General features: G+C 34.3%; 1 protein-coding gene across 9 annotated transcripts in view; it reads left to right on the forward strand.

Annotated features, from left to right (window-relative positions):
- The window catches only part of MYO9A (myosin IXA), a 282,647-nt gene that overhangs the window by 128,068 nt on the left and 136,012 nt on the right, over window positions 1-18,567 (forward strand). For 8 of the 9 annotated variants that reach the window (XM_045795282.2, XM_087856814.1, XM_045795281.2 and 5 more), the window contains one exon: window positions 9,164-9,283. The exons of the other annotated variant lie outside the window; for it this stretch is intronic. In XM_045795282.2, the coding sequence (XP_045651238.2) occupies window positions 9,164-9,283 (120 nt within the window). The remainder of the gene's footprint in view (window positions 1-9,163; window positions 9,284-18,567) is intronic. 9 annotated transcript variants of the gene reach the window in all.

The following is an 18,567-nucleotide window of genomic DNA, read 5'->3' on the forward strand; positions in this document are numbered from 1 at the left end:
TGCCATAAAATTAGACCATTGTAGCATTGCAAAATAAAAACTAACAATAACTGTGAAAATGGATAAATAGTAGATTCAGAACCTTTAAAATGACCACAAATAGTATGCAGAAATAATGAAAATGAAATATAGGAATTTGAGATTATTTAAATAGAAGTGGCATATATGAAAGGCAGAAGGTAATCAAGTTCAGATTTTGAATGAGAATAAGAGTTCTAAGATAATACTTTAGGGAAGAAAGAAGATGTAGGGTGCAGATGTACAATATATCTTCACTTCTTTGAGAGTATCTTTTTAAAAAAATTTTAGTGCCTCAGCTAAATTGCTAATAAATACCTTGATAGTGAACTAAAAAGTCTTGGATTTTCTTATGGAATTCCCTGACATTCTTTTTCTTCATCAAGCCATCCAAGTACAAATAATATCAAATTAAAATCTACTTTTTGACTGTTTTTTTAAGAAACTTCCATATTAAGGGACAGAGTGCCATTTAAGGCTTTTAAATAACAATTAATTCAATTTTTTTCAATTAATTCAAAATAAATTTGCTATAATTGTGTAATATATATTATGGTGATCAGGAAACTATGCAGTGTTCTTAGTGGAATTATATAAGTAGGCAGACTGAGTGAAGCTACATATTGGCCTTACTAGGACATAGAATGAGGAATAGTAATGATTTGTCTGGTCAGCAAAGAGACCTTACAGAATTAGTTTAGGAAAGTCCTAGACAGTATCAACAATTACATGAAATAGCAAATCCTGGGAGAAGGGAGAATCTGATTTTCAGACTTGCCATGTTGTATTATTTAAAATATCTGGTGTTCTACACAAAATTATGAAACATGCAAAAGAAAAAAAAAAGAAAATATGACCTGTATACGTAAAAAAAGGAATCAGTTGAAACTATTGCTGAGGGAAGCCAGACCTTGAACTGTATAAAGTCTTTAAGCTATTTTAAATATGTTCAAAGGCAACCATATCTGAGGAACTAAAGGAAAGTATGAGAACAATGTCTCACCAAATACAGAATATGAATTTATATATGTATGAGAAATTCACTAGAAGAGTTCAGCAACAGATTTGAACAGACAGAGGCCAGAATCAGTGAACTTGACTACAGATCAGTTGAGATTATCCATTCTAAGAAACAAAAAGAAAAAAGAATGAATAAGAATGAACAGAGCTTTTAGACCTGTGGAACACAATAAAGTACCCCAATTTCTGGCAGTTTAGAAGGACAGAGAAAGGGGTAGTAAGAATATTTCAAGAAATAATGGCCAAAAACTCTTCAAATTTGATGACAAGACTATATATCCAAAAAGGTCAACAACCTGCAAGGGATCCATACTTACATACATCATAATTAAATTGTCCCGAGATAGAAAATATTGAAAGCATCAGGAGGGAAGCAATTCATATACAAAGTGTCCTCAGCAAGATTGACAGTTGATTCATCATGAGGAACCATTGATGTTAGAAGGCAATACTTGACATATTCAAAGTGCTGAAAGAAAAAAGAGAGTCAATCAAGAATTTTGTATTCACAAATCAAAACTACAATGAGATACCTCCTCACACCAGTCAGAATGGCTAAAATTAGCAAGTCAGGAAATGACATGTTGGTGAGGCCGCAGAGAAAGGAGAACCCTCTACACTGCTGGTGGGAATGCAAGCTGGTGCACCCACTCTGGAAAACAATATGGAGCTTTCTCAAAAAGTTAAAAATAGAGCTATCCTATGACCCAGCAATTGCATTACTAGGTATTTAACCAAAAAATACAAATGTAGTAATCTGAAGGGTGAAGGGGCACCTGCACCCCGATGTTTATAGCAGCAATGTCCACAATAGCCAAAATATGGAAAGAGCCCAGATGTCCATAGACAGATGAATGAATAAAGAAAATGTGGTATGTATATACAATGCAATACTACTCAACCTTAAAAAAAAATGAAATCTTGCCATTTGCAACAACGTGGATGGAACTAGAGGGTGTTATGGTAAGTGAAATAAGTCAATCAGAGAAAGACAATTATATCTCACTCATATGTGGAATTTAAGAAACAAAACAGAGGATCATAGGGGAATGGAGGGAAAAATAAAACAAGATGAAATCAGAGAGGGAGACAAACCAGAAGAGATCATAGGAAACAGAGGGGAGGGGATGGGGTAACTGGGTGATGGACATGAAGGAGGGCACGTGATGTAATGAGCACTAGGTATTATGTAAGACTGATGAATCACTGAACTCTACCTCTGAAACTAATAATACTATGTGTTAATTAATTGAATTTAAATTAAATAAATAAAGAATTCTGTATTCAGCAAAACTGCCTTTCAAAGTGATGGTGAAATTAAGACATTTGTGGATAAACAAATCCTGAGCTAGTATTACTATCAGATCTGCCCCACAAGAAATACTTTAGTGAGTTCTTCAGGCTGAAATGAAAGAAAACTAGACAGTAACTTGAAAGTACATGAAATAAAGAGTGCCAATAAAAGCAACTATAGAATTAAATATAAAATATAGTATGAATTTATTTTTTTACATTTTGTAACTTTTTTTCTCAAATCTGATTTGAAAGACAACCATTCAAAGTAGAAATTATAAATCTCTGTTGATGGGCATGACATTTTAAGGGTATAATTTGTATGACTAACAACATAAAGTAGTAGGAAGAGAATGGAGCTATATAAGAGAAACACTTTTATATACTGTTGGAATTAAGTAATTTTAAATCCAGACTTGATTGTTATAAGATGCTAATTATAATTCCCTTGGCATTTGTTAAGAAACTAACTAAAAAATAATATGGTAATATAAATGACAAGAAAGTAAGAATATACTAGAAAACTTATCTGTTTAATACAAAAGAAGACAGTAATGAAAGAATAGAGGAAGAAAAATAATATGTAAGAAGACCTATATGGAAACTCAACAACACGCTGTTTTTTTTTTAAAAAAGATTTTATTTATTTGACAGAGTGCTCAGTGCAAAAGCAGGGGGAGCAGGGAGCCTGACGCAGGGCTCTATTCCTGGACCCTGGGATCAGGAACTGAGCTGAAAGCAGATGCTTTAACCCACTGAGCAACAGGAGCTCAATTCTTAATTACCAGTGGATCAAGGAAGAAATCACAAGGGAAATTAGAAAACAGCTTTGAGATGAATGGAAGAAAATATACTGACCAAAACTTAATGGGATGCAGCTGATACAAGCTTAGAGGGAGATTTATAGCTTCAAATAGCTCTATTGAAAAAGAAGAAAGATCTCAAATCAATAACCTAATGCATTACCTTACAATTTTAGGGGAAAAAGCAAAATAAACCCAAAGCAAGGAATAGGAAAGATATTGTAAAGAGTGGATCTGAAATAGAGAATAGAAGTCAATAAAGAAAACAAACAAAACCAAAAGTAGGTTCTTTGAAAAGATAAATGAAATTGATAAACCTTGGGGTAGACTGATCAAGAAAAGGAGAAGACTCAAATTACTAGTTTTTGGAATGAATGGGGGATGTTGCTACTGATCTGATGGAAATAATAAGGATTATAATACTTGCATGGCAACAAATTAGAAGCCAGTTGAAATAGACAAATTCCTAGAAAGGTGCAACCAACCAACACAGACTCCAGAAGAAATAGAAAAGTAACAGGCCTGTAACAAAAGAGACTGAATTAGTAGCAACAACAAAAACCTTCCACAAAGTAAAGCCAAGGAACAGTGAATTCACAGATGAATCCTATCAAAAACTTAAAGAAGAATTAACACCAAAACTTTAATAAACTCTTCCAAAGAATGGAAGATAAGGGAATACTTTAATTCTCATACTGTGAGGCCTATATTACCTGGATACCAGACAAGACATCACAAAAATGAAAACCACAAACCAATAATTCCCCAACAAAAACCCTCAACAAATTCCTAGCAAACCAAAGCCAGCAATATGTAAGAAGAATTATGTACCACAATCTAGTAGAATTTACCTGGGAATGAAGATTGTTTTAACTTAAAAAAAGTCAAATCACTGTAATACAAAAATCACATGATCACCTCATAAAGAAAAATCACTTAATGAAAGCTAACAGCTTTCCATTTTTTTAGTTATAAAAACAATGAACAAACTGGGAATAGAAGGGGATTTCCTCATCTTAATAAGAGGATCTGTGAAAAATCAAAAGCTTAACATCATACTTGATGGTGAATGACTGAATGCTTTTCCCCAAAGATCAGAAACAAGGATGTCTGCTTTTACCTTTTTAACATTCCTGGAAGTTCTGGTAGGAGCAATTAGGAAAGAAAAAGAAAAGACATCCGTATTGGAAAAGAAGAAACCATTTTATTTGCAGGTGACATATTATGTATAGAATATCCTAAGGAATCTGTACAAAAATCTATTAGAGGTAATAAATGAGGTCATCAGGGTTGCAGAATACAAGATGAGTATGCAAAATTAGGTGTATTTTTACATACTAGCAATGAACAACCTGAAAACAAAATTAAGTTAGTGCTCCAAGAGCACCAACAAAGGTAAAATATTTATTAATGAATTTAACAAAAGAAGTGCAAGACTTGTTCACAGAAAGCTGTAAAACACTGTTGAAAAAAACTTGAAAAATACCTAAATAAATGGAATGCTATCCTATGTTCATGCATTAGAAGCCTTAAAATGTTAATACTTGATCTACAGATTCAGCGTAGTCCCTGTCAAAACCTCAGCTACCTTTATGCAGAAATTGGCAAGCTAATTCTAAAATTGATAGGTAAAGGGATCCAAAAATAGAACAACAAAGTTGGAGGACTGACACTTCCCAATTTATATTAGGCAATGGATTCTTCAATATGACACCTAAAGCATAAGCAACCAAAGGAGAAATGGATGAATGTTGTCCCCAAAGGACAATATTAATTGAAATGACAACTTATGGAATAAGAGAAAATGTTCTTGAATCATGATCAAGAACTGGTATGTAGAATATATACAGAACTCTTACAACTCAATAATAAAAACTAATAACCCAGTCAAAAAATGGGCAAAGGTTCTTAAAAGACATTTCTTCAAAAAAGATACGCATAGTCAAACAATGAAAAGATGCTCAATGCTGTTTGTCATTAGGGAAATGCACATGGAAACTACAGTGAATACCACTTCACCTCTACTAGGATGGCTACGATAAAAAAGACAAATAATAACAGATGTTGGTTAAGATGTGGAGAAACTGGAAGCCTTGTATGCTACTGGTGGACATGTTGAATGGTGTAGCCACTTTGTTAAACAGCCTTGAGGTTACTTTACCCAGCAATTCTGCTCTTCGGTAGATGCCCAAAAGAATTGAAAACAGGTGTTCAAACAAAGACTTGTACACAGTGCTCCTAGTAACATTATTCCTGAAAGCCAAAAAGTGGAAACAACCTAAATGTCCCTCAGCTATTGAATGGATAAACAAAATGTGGTATACTCTACAGTGGAATGTAATTTCGCCATATAAGGGAATGAAGTATTAGTACATGCTACAACATGGATGAACCTTGAAAGCACTTTGTTAACTGAGAGAAGTCAGACCCAAAAAGCCACATATTGCATGTATCACAAATCACAAATGTATGATTGCATTTATGTGAAATGTCTAGAATAGGCAAATCTGTAGAGGTAGAATGTAGATTAGTGTTTGCCTAGGGCTGGAGTAGACAGGCTGGGAGATGATGAGGGAAAGGATAGTTTAAAAAAGTTAGGGTTTTTTTTTGGTATGTTGAAGGTATTCTAAAATCGATTGTGGTGATAGTTCAATAGCTTTGGGAATTACACTAAAAACCATTGAATTGTATGCTTTAAATAGGTGAAGTGTATAGTATGTGGTTTATATTTCAATGGAACTATTATACATAAACACAAAAAAGAATGTTCATAGTGTCTTTATTCTTAACAGCCCTCAGTTGGAAACACCCAAAAATCTATCAGTGGAAGAAAAGATAACCAAGTTGTGATACATTCCTACCATGTAACATTATTCTGCAGTAAAAAAGAACAAATTATTGATTCTCATAATGAGTATCATAATGAGTTACAAAAAATATTGAACAAAAAAGCCAAACATGGAAGGATACATAGTGTATGCTTTCATTTAGTTTAAGAACAGGCAAAAAAAAACATACAGTGATAGAAATCATAACTTGATTGCTTCTGCAAAGACAAGGGTAGTATTGGTAGGAAGGGGTGAAATAACTTGCTGAGATAATGGAAATGTTCTATATCTTGATTGAGGATTACTTGGATGTAAATTTTTTTAAGCTCATCAAATTTGTACTTGAAATTGGTGGGTTACTGTGTATGAGATATACCTTTAATGGCCATGGGGCCTGGAAGCTGGCATTACAGAAACTGCTTTAGTATCAGAGAAATGGCTTCAGGTTTGAATGATCAACTAGGATTGAGTTCTGTTACGTGTTGTAGTATCTTCAAAAAGCTTGGACTTTTCTGTCACTGTAAAGATAGTTGAAAAATTCTGTCCATTGGTCTTGAGCAGAGAAACAAGAAGGACCTTAGCAATCTGTGTTAGACCTTAGATAGCAGTCGTTAAGCGTCTGCCTTTGGCTCAGGGTGTGATCCCGGCATTCTGGGATCGAGCCCCACATCAGGCTTCTCCCCTAGGAGCCTGCTTCTTCCTCTCCCACTCCCCCTGATTGTGTTCCCTCTCTCGCTGGCTGTCTCTCTCTGTCAAATAAAAATCTTAAAAAAAAAAAAAAGACCTTAGATAAGATTTTTCTTAAACTACCTTTAAAAAAATCAGTGCCCCATATCTTTACCATGCATAGATGTGGGGTCTGAATTTATGTTGTATTTTTGGTGCATAATCTCAAGGTAAGAAATTAACAAAACTAGACCAGGAACTAGCATAAACCAACACTAAATAAACATGTTCTGTGAGTTTATGAGACTCCTTAGACAATACTCCTCCCTAAAAATGTACTTATAAACCATCCTAGGAATCCTAACCACCTTAACAGGGAGTTGTTACAGCAAATGGAACGAAGATCAGTTTAAGGTTTGGAAATAGTATTATAGTCTAAAATAATAAAGAGTTAAAAGAAGGCGTAGAAAGCAGAATGAAAGAACGGAAGTTTAAAAAAAGATAGGTATGATGATGAGACATGAAACAGTCACAAATACAAAATTACCCATATTCAAACATCATTGCCACAATTTATTAGATAAAAGAGTGCAGTGGCTATAGTAATGTCAAGTGATTTCTTCAAACTGCTTACTAATTTAGTATATTTAATATCCTGAACTTTTACATAAAACACTTTAATACCATAATCTCCTTAGAATTATTTCTGACTGGCAGATTATCAAGATAGCCTGAAACTGTGGTGATAACTTCTTATTTTTTTTAAATTAAAAAAAATTTTTTTAAAAGATTTTATTTATTAATTTGACAGAGAGAGAGACAGCCAGAGAGAGAGGGAACCTAGGCAGGGGAGTGGGAGAGGAAGAAGCAGGCTCCCAGCGGAGGAGCCTGATGTGGGGCTCGATCCCAGGACTTTGGGATCACGCCCTCAGTCAAAGGCAGACGCTTAATGACTGAGCCACCCAGGCACCCTGACTTTTTAAAATTACAATTTGGTTAGAGTATAAATAGAACTTTCCAGGCTGTTTTTTTTTTCCCCCTCAAATGGTGCCCCTCAACTGATACCTACCTTCCAGCACCACCAACTAACCAAGCATAGGCTAGTCTGAGCCTGAGCATTCTTTCTTCAAGCAGCCCATCAAAGATGGTGGGGAGCATTATTGATAATGGGCACAGAATATTTTTACTAAGGTAGTCTTCAACTAAGAAATGATGGGTGACTTGATAATATTTGTCTCTTTTTGAAACATTGAACATTTGCAGCTATGGTCTCACCACATTGGATGAATGAGATAGTGTTTTATTAGTTTACTTTTTCAATATTGGATATGAAAGTGATTTTCAAATGTATTTTATTTTTAAAAACCTGCTATTTGTAAGTGTATTGTTATCTGATAGAAGATTCCATCTCCTTAGCTAAAATGTGGATGCTTGTTGTCTGGATCCAGTAATCTAGTTTAAGGAATTAGAGAGTAAACCCTGCTTTGCAAACCTCTTTGAACTACTCTGCATCTATTTAACTTTTTAAATGATTCTGCATTGAGAACTATTCAGATAGTGTCTCATTCCTAATTATGCAGTAAATATGCCCTAATGAAGCTTTATTCATTGTGTTGCTTACTTTGTCTCTATTGTTAAACTGTTCTGTTTTGTTTTTTAAAGGCAAACCTACACAGATTTGAACTAAACATCCTAACTCTAGAGATGTTCTTTGAGTAAATGATACTCACCCCCTCCCCAAACCTGGAGATGCCTATTCTCTTTTAAATCCATCTGTTGCTAATATTAGTGGTACTCACCTCCCCGCAATCCCCTTTATTGTTAGAGTGACTCACTGTTTCAGTAGCACTAATCTGGGGCTTTGGTCCTTACTTGAACATGCTCTCTTCCTTTTCCCACAAGTAGTTGATTCTGCCTTATTTGACTAAGTGGTGGTGAGGTACATTTTCCAACTTTCTTTTCAGATTTATAAATACCAAAGTGCTGCTGGGTTTTCCTGCTCTATGGTGCTTTTCTTCCTGGAGCTCTTTAAACATTGACACACTTGTTGGAATTCCTACAAGTGTGGTTAATTGCAAGATTCATGAAGGAATTATTTAACTTTTGGTAAATTGTTTTGGGTATATTTCTCTTTGGGGTTCTGTCATTGTTCCTTGCATTGTTGCCAACTATACGCTAATTATATTTCAGACCTGATAAAAAATCGGTCTGTTAAAAAAAATAAGCATTCAAATTGTTTGAAATTTCCCTATTATTTTAAATTAGAAATTTTTAGTATGATATTAACTCACAATACTTTCAATACTGAAAGAGATGCTTTGAATACCTAAAAAAGACCTTTATATTTTCCTTTTATTTTTGTGTGATTTCCTCAAATCAGTTTAGAAAATTTATTCACATTTAACCCATACTACTTGATACATTTTATATATTCTTAAGATAGTTGGCAGCATTGCCCTTGATTCTCTGTTGGTTTGGGCTTATATAATATCTTTTTCTTTTCTCCATTTTTTTGTTTTTCTTTTGCTTCCTAAGGACACGATGATACAGCGCCATGTGCAATTTTGAAAAGTATGGATAGTTTTAGCTTTCTCCAACACCCAGTCCACCAGAGGAGCTTAGAGATTCTGCAGAGGTGCAAGGAAGAGAAGTACAGTAAGGCTGCAAATCCTGATAAATTCTGTGTCATCACATATCTGTTTGGAAATGGAAACCAGGAGCATTCTGCACCAGGGTGGGACATAAATTGCATAGGCAATGTGACCTCCATAATCTTTGATCAGTCTCAGGATACTTCCATTGATTGAGACTTATTTCTTCTTTCTTTTAAAAAAGTTGATATGCCTCTTCTTTGAACTTGGATGACTATTTACCTGTGATCCTTGAGTTGTTAATTATACTTGGTTTTAGACCCTGAATTGGGTTCCAGTTTTGTCTTTAAAGTAGCTGAGTGATGGTTAAAAACGAGTAATGATTTTTTTCCTCCTAATTTTTTTTTAAAAAAGCTTTATTGAAATCTAATTGAGGTAAAATTGCATGCAAAAGTGTAGAATTTGGTAAGTTTTGACATATATATGCACTTATGAAATAATTAGCACAATCTAGTTAATACCATATCCAGCACTGCCAAAAGATTCCTCTGCCCCTTTCTAATTTTAGCTGATTTTTATGCTTGCTTATGCTTGAATTTCAACATCAGCAGTGTTGCTTTTGTGTATCATTGTTTAATCCACTTAGTTTGATTGCAGTTCTCCTATCAGGCCTATCTGTGTCTGGTTTAGAGCAAGGCCACCACATTAATGTTTTGGCTTAAGGAAGAATGAGAATCATAGTGGATATTCTTTTTTATAATTTTTTATTTTTATAAAATTGGTGTGAAAAGATGCCCTTGGTCTCCATTTCCTCCTTTCTATTTGTTACACTCATTCTGAATGAAAATGGGTTCTTTTGCCTATTGTGGGATTATAGTTATTTGGCTACTGCTATAGTGTGGATAAAGAGATTCTTTAGAATACTGAAAGCCCAACTCAGCAGTTTGCATATAATGGACCTAAATTACTTACATACTCTGAGCTTTTTACAAATCGCCACAGATTTACTTTGTTAATTTCACAGTTTTGTGATTGAAATTCCATGAAATTTTAGAATCCAATTATCAGTGAAAGGAGAATGTAAGTAGAATTTCTAAAAGCAATGTTGTGGGTTCTTCAGTTTTTCTTTCACTGTTTTGGAATAAGAAAACGTGTAATGCATTTTGAAAAATACTATTAAAAATGTTTTCTCATTTTAGAAAGAACAAAGGTAAGTATTTCATTTTAAAAAGACCATCCTTAAGTGTTACTATTAATTATTGCTGCTGTTTCTAAAAGGTATGCAATAAGTCTTCATTTCAGTTACCTATCTTCTTTTTCTAAATCTTTTAATCCATGGGACGTTATTTAAAATAGCCTACAACTCTTTTTTGGCAGTTTAAATGAATTGTTTTCAACTTTTAAATAGTTGCAAATAGTTTATTTGTTTTGTTGATGTTTATGACCCTCAGCGCATTTCAGTTTAATATATATGGGTTCGGAATAGGAGGGCACACCATGTAAAGCATAGGCTGCATGAGGAAATTATACATTTATCTATATTTACATGCAAATTTATGAAAGTTGGAGCTTTTCCATTATTTTAGGTAGTTTATTCCATTGTCTATTATAGTACTACCAGTAATTAAAATTTTATAATATATAAAATTACAAATTCAAGTCTAGGAGACTGCTTTTAAAAAAATAGGGGACTACCAGCTTTAGGTAATGGATAATTGGGAAGGTGAATGAACCCTTTCACAGGTAACAACGATAAAACCTGGAAAAAACTTAAAAATAACAAAATGATTTGAAAGCACTCGGAAAAGACCAAAAAACCAAACCAAAACAAAATGAAAAACACTGAAAGACCAGAAAGAAGCAGTAACCAGAGGAGAGTTTATTCTTTGAAGTAAGTAAAGTAGTGGATAAGAATTGTGAATCTGTGGCTTTTTAAACAAGGTGCTCCCCAGCTCCCATTGCCTGATAGACAGCGGACCACAACCATACTGACTTGAGGTATCAGAGAACAAAGTTGAGGATTGGCAAAACAACTTGCAATTTAGGAGGAAAATCCTGGAACTGAGTAAGCTGCCAAAGGGCTAAAACCCAAAGTTAGAGTATAAATTCTGCCAACCATACCTGGCTGAGAGCTGTGAGTACTTAGGGAAGCTGGTCAACAAAGCAATGCAAACCAAATAGGAATGACTTTTGAAAGATACAACTGCAATAGGTGAGATTTGCAAGTTGGCTGCTTTTTTGACAGAGGGCTTTTTTGTATCTCCGTAGCTCCTGTGGGACAAAATCTGAAGTCTTGCTGTCTTAGTTGGAATCCCATAAGTAGAGGGGAGAGAGAAAGAGGCAGAGAAATATTTGAAGAAATAGTGGCCAAAAACATTTCATGTTTGGTTAAAAAAAAAAGACTGACTTAGAGATCCAAGAAGATTAGTGACTTCCAAGTAGAATAAATAAAAAAGGAAACCATTATTAGGCACATTGTTTGCCAAATGTCAAAGATAAAGAGAAAATCTTGAAAGCAGCCAGGGGAAAATATGGCACATTAAATACAGGGGAATAATGATATGATTAACACCTGACTTATGAAAGCAGTGGAGACAGAAAGATATCCAAAAATCATAATTAAAATCTTGCTTCCCCCCAAAACAGACCAAAACACCACCCCCGCCAAACAAAACCAACTTTCAGGCAAAATTTCTATATTTTTAGTTTGGGTACAGACAAGTTAACTACCTATTAGAAGAAAAATCAACAGTTTTCAGAAAAAAATGTAACAGAATTTAGTGCTGCTACAATGTATTTTCCACAGTCTAACTATCAGTTAACAAAAGTATTCTTAAAAAATGAACCTGAAATAAAGATGTTTTCAGATAAAAGGAATCCGAGAGAATTTGTCACTATAATATATATTCTACAAGAAATGATAATGGAAATTCTTTCGTTTAATCAGAAAGTTCAGCTTTATTATTTTATTTATTTAAATTTTTTTTAGAGAAAGAGAAGCCATGTGAGCAGTGTGTGGGGGGGGAGGGGCGGAGGGAGAGAGAGAAAGAGAGAGAATCTTAAGCAGGCTCCACACTCAGCACTGAGCCCAACACAGGGCTCGATCTCATCACCCTCGAGATCATGACCTGAGCTGAAATCAAGATTTGGATGCTTAACCAACTAAGCCACCCAGGCACCCTGATAATGGAAGTTCTTTAAGCTAAGGGCTAAAGTTACCATCAGATGGTAACTCGGATGAATAGTAAGTGTTGGTACACTTTTCTGCAAAAGTCCAGATAGTAAATATTTTAGGCTTTGTGGTCCTATGGTCTCTGTTGAAACATCTCAGTTCTACTGTGAAAGGAGCCATAGACAATACATAAGTAAATAAGCATGGCTGTGTTCTAATAAAACTTTATTACGGACACTGAAATTTAAATTTCATATGATTTTCACATGTCACAAAAATATTCTTCCATTGATTTTTTTTTTCCCCAAAACCTCAACCATTTTCTTAGCATTCACGCCATGCAAAAACAGGCAGTGGGTTTGATTTGGCCCAGGGACTTAGTTTGCTGATTCATTAATTATTAGAAGAAATAAAGAAAAAGAAATAATAACTATGTATAAAAATAAATGACTATACATATTTCCTTTCCTTCTCAATTTCTTTTAAAAAGATTATTTAAAGTAAAAACTATGACATTGTTCTGGTGGTTTAAAATGTGTCCACAAATTCTTTGATACTCCTCCGTTCAAAAGGCATGTGCTGTAATGACTCACTTCTAACAAATGGAATATGGCAGAAGTGACAATGTGTGGCCTTCACGATTAAGACATAAAAGGTATTGTGGTTCTTCCTTTTCATTTCTGTTGCTCCCACCTTCTCTCTCTAGTGACTGTTCTCTGAGATTTGGTCGGGAGGAAATTAGAGGAGAGGGGAGGAATTGGGATTCTTGGAAGCATGACCTTCAGCCCCACTTCTGCAAAGGTCAATAGCCCTGGTAAGGAAAAGGAATAAGATGGTAGGAGGAAGAGAGAGATATAGGGTAGAAGAGAAGAATCTCACTTGAATTTGAACCCATACTTTTGACCTTCAGTTTATACTCATGGCATGTTTATGAAGAAGGTGAAGGATCAGCAGTTGTCAGAGAAGTGCTATGGGCTTGATATAACTTAATTCTTTTACCTTGCTGACAATGCCTGTCTTAATGTCCCTGACCTCAGGCCTCTGTATGGTTCCACAAATCATTGAAAATTTAATCTGACCAAATGCAATTAATGGAATTCCATTGTGGAATTCCAAATGGAATTTAAGTCTGACCCAAATGGAATTAAAATAGAAATCAGTAACAGAAAGATATCTGAGAAATCTTCCAATTTTTTTTTTTGTAAGTAATCTCTACACCCAGTGTGGGGCTTGAACTTACAACCCTGTGATCAAGAGTCTCTTGCTCTTCTGACTGAGCCAGCCAGGCGCCCCCTTGAGAAATACTCAAATATTTTGAAAATGAACATATGTGTAACTCATGAGTTAAAGAAGAATTCATCAGGGCAACTTGAAACTATTTTGAATAGTTTCTCTGAGAATGGAAATAACATAACTTGCATAATGCAACTAAAGAAATGCTTATAAGAAAATTGATAGCTTTTAATTCCTTGTATTAGAAAAAGTCAGAATCAATGCTTTTACCTAATGAAGCTACAACAAGAGCACCTTAGACCCAAAATAAGTAGAGAGAAGTGAAGAGCTACAATATGTGAATACAAAGCAGACTTAACAGTAGAGAAAATCAGTGAAAACCAAAAGCTGATTTTTCAAAAGGAGCAATGAAATTGATAAAGCTCTAGTTCTGTCCAGTAGAACTTTCTGTGAAGATGAAAATGTTCTCCAGCTATGCTCTCTAAAACTGAAGGTTTAATTTGATTCAATCAAGTAAAATTTGAAAGCCACATGTGGCCAGTGGCTGCTGTATTAGATAGTGCAGTTCTAGCCGTTCTGATCAAGAAATATGAGAGAAAACACAAATACTGTTATCAGGAATGAGCAAGTGGACACAGTTGCATATGGTGTAGACGTCAAAAGATTGAGGAGAGATTATGAACACTATGTCAATAAATTCGACAACTTAGATGAAATGGACAAATGCCTTGAATGTCAATCTACATTGACCCAAGGAAAAAGAGAAAATTTGATCACTCCTATATCTATTAATGATAATGGATTCATAAGTAAAATCTTCCCCCACACCCAAAAAGTCCAGGCCCAGATAGCTTCAATTGTAAATTTTATTTAAGAAACATTTAAGGAAAGAATAATACCAGTTCTCTTCAACTCTTTCAGAAAATATGGGAGCAAGAACCCTATGCAAATCATATCATGAGGCCAGTTTTATTAATCTAATACCAAAACCAGACAAAAACATTACAAGAAAACTACAGACCAACATACCTCACAGTGATAGACATGAAAAGCCTTAACAAAATAAGGGCTAACTGAATTCACCAGTATGTTAAAGGAGAATACTTGATAACCAGTGGAGTTTATTCCAGGAATGAAAGGTTGGTTTGATACTAGAAAATCATTCAACTCACTGTATATTTTTTTAAAGATTTTATTTATTTGCCAGAGAGAGAGAGAGCACAGGCAGGGGAGTGGCAGGTAGAGGGAGAAGCAGGCTCCCTGCTGAGCAGGGAGCCCAATGCGGGGCTTGATCTTAGGACTCTGGGATCATGACCTGAGCCGAAAGATGCTTAGCCTACTGAGCCATCCAGGCATCCATGTAACTCATGTTATCCTTCTAAAAAAAAAAAAAAAAGCTTATGATATCTCAGTAGTTGGGTAAAAAAATTTTGTCATAATTCTTCACTCATTCCTATTTAAAAACTTTTAGGAGCCTAGGAATAGAAGGCAGCCTCCTCATAAAGAATATGCATGAAAATCCTACAGCAGACTTCATACTTACTGATCAAAGATTGAATACTACTCTAACATTGAGACAAGGCAAAGATGTCTGCTTTTGCCACTCAGATTTAACGGTGCATAGATTGAAAAGGAAGATGTAGACAACATGATCATCTGTATAAAAAGTGCTAAGGAGTTTAAAATATGCTATTTGATCTAGAAAGTAAGTTCTAATAATCTCACAGGATACCAGGTAAATTTACAAAATTAAGTCAATATTTTAGCCATGAACAAATGGAAAATGAAATTTATGAATTTCATTTATACATCTTTGGCAGTCAGCCTCCTAGATACTCTCCAGTTATTCTCATAATCTGGTATTCACAACCTTGTGTAGTCTCCTGCATTTTACCAGTCTCCGTCTCTGTGACTTAATAGGACATGGCAGAAGTGATAGTCTGTCAATTCCAAATTAAGTTATGAAAGACTGCAGTGTCTATCTTAGATAATTTCTCACTTGCTAGCTCTTTCTTGGATCACAGTTTCTGGGAGAAGTAAGCTGCCGTTTGTGAGTAGCCCTGCTGAGAATCCCATTAAAGCCTGTAGTCAACAGTTAGGAACTGATCCTTGCCACTATGTGAGTGACCTTGGAAGCAAATCCTTCAGTTCCATTCCAGTCTTGAGATGACCACAGCTTTGGCCAACAGGTTGACTATAACTTTATGAGAGACTCTATCTCAACCACCCAGCTAAGCAGCTCTTGAAATCTGTTTCTGTAGAATCTCAATTATTATGATAACTGTCATTTTAAGTGCTAGGTTTTGAAGTGCTTTAATATGCAATGGGTAATAATATACATACCAAACATGAAATAATTAGGGATAATTTTTATTTTATTTATTAATAAATTTTGGGGGGAGGCAGAGAGGGGGAGAGAGAGAGAGAATTTTAAGCCGACTCCACACCCAGCACAGAGCCGATGGGAGGCTCCATCTCACTATCGTGAGATCATGACCTGAGCTGGAATCAGGAGTCAGATGCTTAACCAACTGAGCCACCCACACATGAAATATGAAATATGTGTTAGACCTGTATACAACTAAGAGTAATTGAAAAATATCTAAATAAATGAAGAGATTTTTTGGTAGAAATTCACAAGCTAATTAAGATTTACGTAGAAATGTAGACTATCTAGGATGACAAAACAATTTTGAAAAAAAACAACAAAGCTAGAGAACTTACACTATATGATTTCAAGACTAAAGTAATCATGACATTGTCCTCTTAGTGTAAAGATCAAGAGATGAATAGAACCAAATAAAAATCCAGGAAACAATCTACACATACAGGTCAATTGATTTTCCACAAAGGTGCCGAGATAATCCAGTGGGGTTGAGTATAGTCTTTTAAACACATGACATTGGAACAACTAGGTAGCCCTATAAAAGAAGAGGACTTTGACTTTATCCGTAAGATTGAACTCGAAGTGGGTCATGTAGCTCTTCAGAAAGAGTAAAAGTATCAAATTTGTAGAAGAAAACCTGAGAGAAAATCTTTGCTATCTTGGGACAGGCAAAAATTTCTTAGATGGGTCGTAAGAGCATGAACTGTTTAAAAAAAGCAAAAGGATAAAATGGAGTTTATCAAATTGAAAATTTCTGCTTTAAAAAAGATCTTGCTAAGAAAAATAAAAACATACCACACCCTGGGAAACAAAATTTGTGTAATAATTTATAATACTGATAACTGATAATGGACTTGAAAATAATATTTTAAGAACTCTTGTAGTTAATAAGATAAGCAATTCAGTTAAAAATAGCCTAAAGATTTAAACTCGTGCTTAAGCACATTAATACAGCTTAAGCTGTATTAATGATCCATAGGTTCATGAAAGATGATCAGTTTCATTAGTCATTAGGGAAATGCAAATTATGATCACAGGAGGTCACATTAACACCTTGTATCATGGCTAAATTTTAAGAAGTTGACAATATTTAAAAAAAATATTGGCAGTATTAACTGATGATGAGGATGTGGAGCAACTGGAACACTTACATACTCTACTGCAGTGTAAAATAGTACAATTATTTTGGGAAACAGTTTTTCAGGTGTTGTTTTTTTTTTTTTTTTATAAAGGTGAGCATATACTTTCCATGTATTCCATTAATACCAATCCCAGATATTTACCTGAGAAATGAAAACATGTTCACCCAAATACTTTTATAGATCAGTTGTTACAATATTATGCTGAATGAAACAAGTACTGCTATTTAAAATTAATAAAAATAGATTAACCTCATCAATTAAATTCTCAAAATGAATTTTCAGGAAGTTCTATTAAGTAATATCTACAAGATTCCTTTTTTTTTTTTTTTAATTTGAGAGACAGAGAAATAGTGAGAGAGCATGAATGGGGAGGAGAGGAAGAGGCGGGGCTTGATCCCAGGACTCTGGAATCGGGACCCTGGGATCAGGACCTGAGCTGAAGGTAGACACTTAACTGTGGCCACCCAGGCAGCACATATCTACAAGATTCTTAAAATGATGAAAATAAAAGGATGGACAAGCGTATACCAGGCAAAGGTGAACAATAGCAATAAATAAAGTTAGGTACTAATCTGAACAGATCTACACTGATAGAAGTTTATTAAAAAATTTAGTTGAGAAAGAACCTGAACTCACTGGAAAGTTTTGAGATCTGATAAAGAAATGATAAATATTTGTATAAATCTAAATAAACAATTATTTTATAAAACTTAGTAGTTTTATAAAAAAAAGTTTAATTTGCTTAATGGGAAGAAAACAAGGTGAAAAATAAGTACTGAGTAGCAACATCTGAGATGGGAAGGGGATAACTAGAACCAAAGCATTCAAAGGTTTTTGTACTCTTTAGCAAAAGGGGAGAGAGAATTCAGTTTAGAATTCATGGGTATACTAAAAATTCAAGGATAATAAAAGAAGAGAGTATTTATAATTTCGGAAACAAAAGAAACCAAAATATAAGGAAAATAATTCAGTAGAAGTCTGGATAAAGGCATGTAATAATTAGTGAGATAAAAGGCATAAAATAAGTCAGAAAAACCAGAAGCAACTGTAATACCAATAAATTAAAATGAACCAAACTAAGTAGTTAAAAAACAGGCTATGCAGTTAAGAAAAAGAAAACTCAATTGTAAGATATTTATAAGAGAAAAACCTGAATCATATGAACACAGATTCAACATAAAATATTGAATAAAGTGTATCAGAAAATTTATTTTTGCTCTCTTGTACATTTTCCCACCTCCTTTGGGAAAGTCTTGTTAAGATTTCTGTTACTATAAATTAGTTTTTGCCTTTCCTAAAAATTTTACAGAAATGGAATCATACAGTGTATATTCTTTTGTGTTCTGATTCTCTTATGCAATATAATGATAAACACATTCATCTATGTCTCATATACAATTAATTTGTTGCTGAGT

This window comes from Ursus americanus, chromosome 28, assembly GCF_024610735.1.
Source record: "Ursus americanus isolate L20-20 chromosome 28, mUrsAme1.1.p, whole genome shotgun sequence".
Lineage (NCBI taxonomy): Eukaryota > Metazoa > Chordata > Mammalia > Carnivora > Ursidae > Ursus > Ursus americanus.